We start from the raw sequence: 7500 nt of genomic DNA, 5'->3' as shown, positions 1-7500 counted from the left end.
CTGCACTGGATGGTCTGCCCGTCTGCGTTGGCTCACGACCCGCTCTCCGCCTCAGCTCTGTCGCCTCACAGACTGGCGTTGGAGTGCCTCTGCAAGCTGAGCATCCAGGACGCCAACGTGGACCTGCTGCTCGCCACGCCGCCCTTCAGCCGCCAGCGGACGCTTTTCGCCACGCTGCTGCGCCTCGTGGGCGAGCGGCGAAGCCAGGTGTGTCGGGAGATGGCAGTCGCTGTTCTGTCCAACTTAGCGCAGGGCGATGCTGCAGCAGCGCGTGCAGTCGCGTTGCAGAAAGGCAGCGTGGGAACTCTGATCGGCTTCCTGGAGGACGCCGTAGCTGCGGCGCAGCTCCAGCTCCAGCTCCAGCAGAGCGCGCTGCACGCCAGCGAGCCACCTAGCGTCAACATGATGTGCCGTGCAGCCCGGGCGCTGCTCGCCATGGCGAGGGCAGAGGACTGCTGGACGCAGTTCATGCTGCACGAGAGCCGCCTGCTGGACGTCTCGCTGGCGCCCGCGCTCGACGCGTCCGTGGCGGCCGTCATGTGCGAAGTACTCTTTAAAATCGGGCGCTCGTGACACGAACACGGCTCCAGTTCTATTTTTATTTAAAGAACAGGAATGTTTTTACGTACAAATGAATCTAGAGAGAATATAAATATATCGGCTCCATCCGCAGAAATGTTTATTTGGGATTTTTAAGTAATTTTAATACAGATGATAAAACTATTTAATACTTTGTATTTTTAATTTTTTAATTCTTTTGTCCGTTTGTTTTTTAGTTTTAACCAAAGTGTGAAGGTCAGTCTCGGCTTCTTTCTGTTTCCTGTGTGGGGGGGGGGGGCGAGGTCAGAGGTATTTAAACGGTGACTCGTGTCGTAGATAGGCGTCTTTATTTTTAAAAAAGGAGGAAACACTGATGTTCAGTCCCGTACTTTATAGGGATGCACCGAATCCTGAACCCCCTGGTTGAGGTTCTGCTGAGTCCTGAACCCTGAACCCCCTGGTTGAGGTTCTGCTGAGTCCTGAATCCCCTGGTTGAGGTTCTGCTGAGTCCTGAATCCCCTGGTTGAGGTTCTGCTGAGTCCTCGTCCCGTCCTCAGTCCATGAACACAGTCAACACATTAATGAAGTAAACAGTGACTGTCCTTCCTTTGCCGTACCTGAAGTTGCTGCATTCTGGCTGCTGTCTGTAGATCCCTTCATGCTCAGCTCGTATTCTTCCAGATGTTTCATACCAGATGTTGTAACAGCGGTGATGTTGTGTATTGTTTAGGGTCCTCGCCACCACCAGACTAATCAGCATTGCAGATTGAACATGTAGCTGGACTTGAATGGCCTTCTTTTGACTGAAAGTACTGCCAAACAACCCTTTTTCTGCTCACCAGTTCCATTTCCACTTCCTCTCAGCCTGCTGCATTGAAGCTCCACCTACGTAAACACCTTCCTGTAATCAACGGCGCCGTCATTACGGCGACCAGCGTAGCGCGGAGTGACAGCGTAGGGTTCAGCAGAAACCCAACCCCGTCAGAAAGCCCAATATTCAGCCCACTCAGAAGCCCAATCCTGATTCAGTGCATCCCTGGTACTTTGTTTTTGGTGCAATATGTTCGTTTTAATGTGAATTATTTGATCACCTGCAGTGCGTCCGTCAGTGTTTTGCCGCCAACAGTATCGAACGCCACTTTGTTTTATAAGAACTTTTTATGTCCTCTACAAACCTCCCATCATGCATCTGTAAATAGACGATATGTACATGTGAGCCCATGGCGCGTTGACGTACGTAGCTGAACTTTTAGTTCCTCTCTTCCCAGCAGGCAAAGACTCTGTTCTCTGCATTTTAAGGGGGTTTCAGGGGTGTGTTTTGGCGGGAAGGTGCGTTTTGATTTGAGAGACTGTGTGTACAGGTATCTGTACTCTCAACTGACACCATTTCAGAAACGGCTGTAACAAAATGTAAAGAAAATCTCGTCATCCCGACAGTCTCCTGTTTAATTTCACAGATGTTTAATAAACGTACGTGAACTCTGGTTGAGCACTGAACGCAGCTCTGGGCTGAGTTTGTGAATTATTGTCTAAACAGAAACCTGACAGACGGACGCTCATTAATCCAGAAATATAAAGTCTGCAGGACGACTTGGTCAATGCACGCTTCTCAGATTATTATTCTAAGAGTCTGACAACATTATGAAAGGATCCCTACAGAGATAGACCTTTTAGTTAAAGAGGAAGATCCTTTTAGTTTAACATGAAACAGCCCCGAAATCACCATCACCAAACTACACCAGACTCCATGTAAATAATCAGGACTTTTAGCGTGTATAGAGCCAGCATATCTCCACCAGACTCCATGTAAATAATCAGCACTTTTATCAGCGTAAAACACACTTCATTCAAAGTGGACAGAAACTAAATAAAACTACCAAAAGCCGTCTTGGTTCATCTTTCCACTGTTCCAACAATCACCACTCTGGTTTGGTTGAAATAAACCCTTAATTCACCCATTTACATGTGGAGATATGCTGGCTCTATACACGCTAAAAGTCCTGATTATTTACATGGAGTCTGGTGGAGATATGCTGGCTCTATACACGCTAAAAGTCCTGATTATTTACATGGAGTCTGGTGGGTTTGGAACCAGATGTTTTGGCTTCACTTCAGGGCAGCTGTCATGTCATATATCTTTATAAACAGTCTGTCTTCAACTCTGAGCACAAACATTTCAACAGCTACTCTACTGAGGCTACAGGCTAGTCCAGGCAAGGTGCATGCTGGGAGTTGTAGTAGAGGGAATGGCTCAATACACACTAAAAGTCCTGATTATTTACATGGAGTCTGGTGGGTTTGGTGATGGTGATTTCACTTACTTCCAGGACAAAATAAACAGAAAACAAACAAACCAGCAAGCATACTAAAAGTCAAATCACAAGATCATATTCAGAGAAACAAACACATCTTTACAAATATACACAACACAAGCAGGAGTCTCCACGTTAGTCTCAGCGTCTCTGTCGACTCCTTTGATTGGTTCTCCGGCTGCAAGAAATCCCTTTGACTTGGAGACTCTAGTGCTGCAGCTACCGAATACTTCCTGGATGAATGGATGAGTTGTCTGGACAAATGTGGATCAGTGTTTCCCAAAAAGTCTAAGATGATGTCATCAGATGTCTTGTTTAGTCTACAACTCTGATATTCAGTGTCCTGTCCCAGAGGAGAGAAGAAACTAGAACATGTTCACATGTTAACACGCTGACATCACACTAGTTAACCTGATTTATCATCAAAAAAAGACTCAAACTGATGAATAGATTATGAAAATAGTTGGAGATTATTTTAACATTTGACAACTCATCCGTTCATCTTTGCAGCTGTGATGCCAGCTGTTATTTGGCTCGTAGCGTCTCATCTTTGCTGCTCTTTTTCGAAAGACAGCTGCAGATCATTTAGACCTGAAGACAGAGTCCCAGTCCAGATGTTTGGGCTCCATCTGCAGATCATTTAGACCTGAAGACAGAGTCCCAGTCCAGATGTTGGTCTCCAGCTGCAGCCTCGGAGGTTTTGGGGACGGACGGGAAGAAAGCCTGCATCTTCTGTCTGAACTCTGACAACTGAAGGAGAGAGAAACCTGATGACTGTTCTCCTCTTGAACTGGAGAGATGTGTGTCTGTCTGTGTGTGTGTGTGTGTGTGTGTGTGTGTGTGCGTCTGTCTGTGCGTATGTCTGTCTGTCTGTGTGTGTGTGTCTGTGTGCATGTGTGTAGTATATAGGTGTAACTGTGGATACGTACACTGTGAACGCCGAGGACTTTCCACACCGTGACGCTGAGCAGACCGACCCCACACCAGGCGTACAGAGAGCCCCAACCCAGCGCCCTGAGGGCCAGAGACGCCCCGCTCTCGGGGGCCGCGGCCGTGGCCGCTACACCCTGCCGAGGAACAACCAAGGGTGTAACATTTAATTAGTGACAGTTTCTATTTTGTAAATTCCTTTTGTTCTCTTCAACCTGGACCCTGTTCTATCATGTTAGTGTCTGAGTGACACAAGCTGCAATGTAACGTTAAACGGTCAGTCAGCATCCACTAAAAGTTGTGTTGTTGCTGCTGACAGACTCAGATTATTATTCTAAGTGTCTGACAACATTATGAAAGGATCCCTACAGAGATAGACCTTTTAGTTAAAGAGTAAGATCCTTTTAGTTTAACATGAAACAGCCCCGAAATCACCATCACCAAACTACACCAGACTCCATGTAAATAATCAGGACTTTTATCATCGTAAAACACACTTCATTCAAAGTGGACAGAAACTAAATAAAACTATCAAAAGCCGTCTTGGTTCATCTTTCCACTGTTCCAACAATCACCACTCTGGTTTGGTTGAAATAAACCCTTAATTCACCCATTTACATGTGGAGATATGCTGGCTCTATACACTCTAAAAGTCCTGATTATTTACATGGAGTCTGGTGGAGATATGCTGGCTCTATACACGCTAAAAGTCCTGATTATTTACATGGAGTCTGGTGGAGATATGCTGCCTCTATACACGCTAAAAGTCCTGATTATTTACATGGAGTCTGGTGGAGATATGCTGGCTCTATACACGCTAAAAGTCCTGATTATTTACATGGAGTCTGGTGGAGATATGCTGCCTCTATACACGCTAAAAGTCCTGATTATTTACATGGAGTCTGGTGTAGTTTGGTGATGGTGATTTCGGGGCTGTTTCATGTTAAACTAAAAGGATCTTCCTCTTTAACTAAAAGGTCTATCTCTGTAGGGATCCTTTCATAATGTTGTCAGACTCTTAGAATAATAATCTGAGTCTGTCAGCAGCAAAAACAGAACCTTGCCACATGTCGCGCCACATTGGTTTGGCGTAGACAACAAAGACGAGTCTGTGACAGAAATAGACTCCGGGAAACGCTCCATTGTGTGTCTCTCCACACTAAGTTTATCGATGTGCGTCACGTGTAATTGGGCCAAAACAACACGCGGTTCCAGTTAACAGTTCCAGTTAAAGGCCGTCTCTCTCAACAGCGCTGCTCCCACAAACACACTTGTTTACATCACTTTTCATGAAAAAACGTACGTTTTCAACGTAAAAGACTGAACAACTCCAGCTGTGTGTCTTAACCCTTTTGTTGCTTTTTTTTTATATTTTTGGGGGTTTTTTTCCACATTTTTATAGCTATCAACTATCTCTGGATTACTTTGATGTGAAACCTAACGAGAGGATTCTTAGGTTAGCAGTGAAAACAGGTCTCTGGGTCGTCCTTTCTAAACACATTTATGGACGTGTATCGACAGTGAAAATCAGATTAATTACACACACACACAGAGACACGCACAAAGACACGCAGACACACACACTCACAGACACACACAGAGACACACACACACAAAGACACACACAGACAGACGACACACACACTCAGAGACACACACAGACACACACACAGAGACAGACGACACACACACTCAGAGACACACACAGACACACACACAGAGACAGACGACACACACACACACAGAGAGACACACACAGAGAGACACACAGAGACAGACACACACGCAGACGCACACACACAGACACTCACAGACGACACACACTCACAGACACACACAGAGAGACACACACAAAGACTGCACACACACTCACACACGACAGACACACACACACTCACAGACACACACAGAGAGACACACAGACGACACACTCACAGAGACACACAGATGACACACACTCCCAGAGACACACACACACTTCACACACACACAGACACACACATACACTTCACACACACACAGACAGACACTACACACACACTCAGACACACACACACCGATAATGATATCCTTGGAAGTGTGTGTATATGTTTCTCGTGTGTGTGTGTGTGTGTTAGGATCTGATAGTTATGACTCTGAGAAGGAGAGTGATCTCTAACACACACAGAAGTGTTTAAATCTGCTCTTTGATCCGTGTGTCACCACTAAAAGCGTCCCTGATATTCTCCACACGCAGGTGGGACAGGTGTGTACCTTACTGAACCAGCCCGGGCTCTTTTTCTTGGCGAGCGCCAGCGTGGAGCCAAATCCTGCCAGCATCCCTGCAGACGCCACCGTGGTCAGAAAGGCCGCCCCTGCACACAGGAAGTCAGATTTTAGAACTACAATCTCACATAAGAGGGGAGAGGGAACATAATTAAGTACAACCTACTTAAACATGTCTGCGACATTCAGACGCTCCAAGACCAAACTCCATTTACATTTTTAGCAATTTAAAGAAACGTTACTGTCTTACACACACAGAGAGACTTGAGAGAGTGAAATCAAAGCACAGGTGTGAGTTTAAGACACAAGGGCAGCTTGTTAAGGTATACCACGCCGAATTGAACACTATAACCTAATGTTTCATTAAACAGTCGAAATTCATATTTTAGGGCTCAATGCGAGATATCTCTAACCACGGAAACATTAACCCATACGGATGTTTGAATGGAGTCTGGCGCACGGTCTCTCCGCGCGTCTGTGCAGGAGGAAAACGATAATAACCATAAGAATATAACATAAAATGGAACCAAATCATGTTATACGCCGCAACTCCAATAGGCCAAACTTCATATAACATCTGACAGTTAAACAGGCTTTCTAAAGACTCCTAACTCACAAAACATGACACCAGTGCGCCGCTCATCACAATGTATTCTAGAGGAATAGGACGGATTGTAAGGGTTTTTAATGGATTAAATGTAGCCGAATTAAACATAAGACCTTAACGTTGCAGGAATAATCTTTAAGTTGTGGCTTATGTGGAATTATTTATAACCTTTGAAACCTTTAACTTCAGAGGTTTTGAATGGACTCTGGCGGCACGCTCTTATTCCGCGACTGGTCGACATTGCTGCGACCTTGGACAGAAACACGCTAAGTTATGGCAACAAACGGCAGAATATGATAACAGTAACAGTTAGTATAAGCTACAAGCTAACCGGCTAACTGTGACCTTGCCTTTTAATATCTGCAGTTTGGCATCTTCGTCACTTTCTGCTCCTTCTCCCACATTCACAGTCATGTTTTCATTAGCTGCTGCTGTCATGTTGCTTCAGTCTGTCTGCGGAAAGTGACCGGGTAGAAACAAGCTAGCTAGGAACGTAAGAACGCCGTGTTTTTTTTATTTTAATCAAATATTATGTTTTAAGAGTAAAATAATTAACATGTACACAACTTAGATTTAAGTTTGGGTTTGTTGTCTTGTGTAGCAAATACTGTGTGCGTTTTATTTTCATAATTGTATATATATATTTATTTATTTTCGGAGAGTCACAGAGAGACGGACTCCTGAACCAAAGATCGTCTATTATTGTAGAATTCTGGAGGGGAAACAACGAAGAGGTCTCACTCCGTTTCATATAACTATTCCAGTTTGTAATTCGATAAAATCAGATTATGTGTAAAATCTTAATCTTTTTAAGTAACTAGAAACCAAAGCAGTCATAAAAATAAG

General features: G+C 44.8%; 2 protein-coding genes across 4 annotated transcripts in view; one reads left to right on the top strand and one right to left on the bottom strand.

Annotated features, from left to right (window-relative positions):
- The window catches only part of arid1b (AT-rich interactive domain 1B), a 42442-nt gene extending 40401 nt beyond the window's left edge, over positions 1-2041 (top strand). For 2 of the 3 annotated variants that reach the window (XM_078275328.1, XM_078275327.1), the window contains exon 21: positions 1-723. This exon is cut by the window's left edge and continues 187 nt beyond it. In XM_078275328.1, the coding sequence (XP_078131454.1) occupies positions 1-573 (573 nt within the window). In that variant the 3' untranslated portion in view covers positions 574-723. Of the gene's footprint in view, positions 969-1068 lie in introns of those variants that run through there. The other variant, XM_078275326.1, reaches the window with a different exon arrangement.
- Positions 2042-2906: 865 nt separating this feature from the next.
- On the bottom strand, positions 2907-7111 carry tmem242 (transmembrane protein 242). Its single transcript, XM_078275359.1, has 5 exons — positions 7005-7111; positions 6036-6136; positions 3782-3919; positions 3499-3602; positions 2907-3443 (listed from the first exon to the last, which is right to left on the bottom strand). The coding sequence occupies exons 1-5, from the start codon at positions 7090-7092 to the stop codon at positions 3434-3436; spliced, it is 441 nt and encodes a 146-aa protein (XP_078131485.1). The 5' UTR covers positions 7093-7111; the 3' UTR covers positions 2907-3433.
- Positions 7112-7500: the final 389 nt, after the last annotated feature.

Source organism: Sander vitreus, chromosome 18 (assembly GCF_031162955.1).
Source record: "Sander vitreus isolate 19-12246 chromosome 18, sanVit1, whole genome shotgun sequence".
Taxonomy (NCBI): domain Eukaryota; kingdom Metazoa; phylum Chordata; class Actinopteri; order Perciformes; family Percidae; genus Sander; species Sander vitreus.
The sequence above is the reverse complement of the archived record's forward strand: the minus strand, read 5'-3'. Positions and strand labels throughout refer to the sequence as shown.

Coding starts and splice junctions, on each gene's coding strand:
- tmem242 (XM_078275359.1), bottom strand. CDS start 7,092: ATGACAGCAGCAGCTAATGAAAACATGACTGTGAATGTGGGAGAAGGA. Junction 6,137..7,004: donor CAAACTGCAGATATTAAAAG/GCAAGGTCACAG, acceptor TCCTGTGTGCAG/GGGCGGCCTTTCTGACCACG. Junction 3,920..6,035: donor GCCCGGGCTGGTTCAGTAAG/GTACACACCTGT, acceptor GTTCCTCGGCAG/GGTGTAGCGGCCACGGCCGC.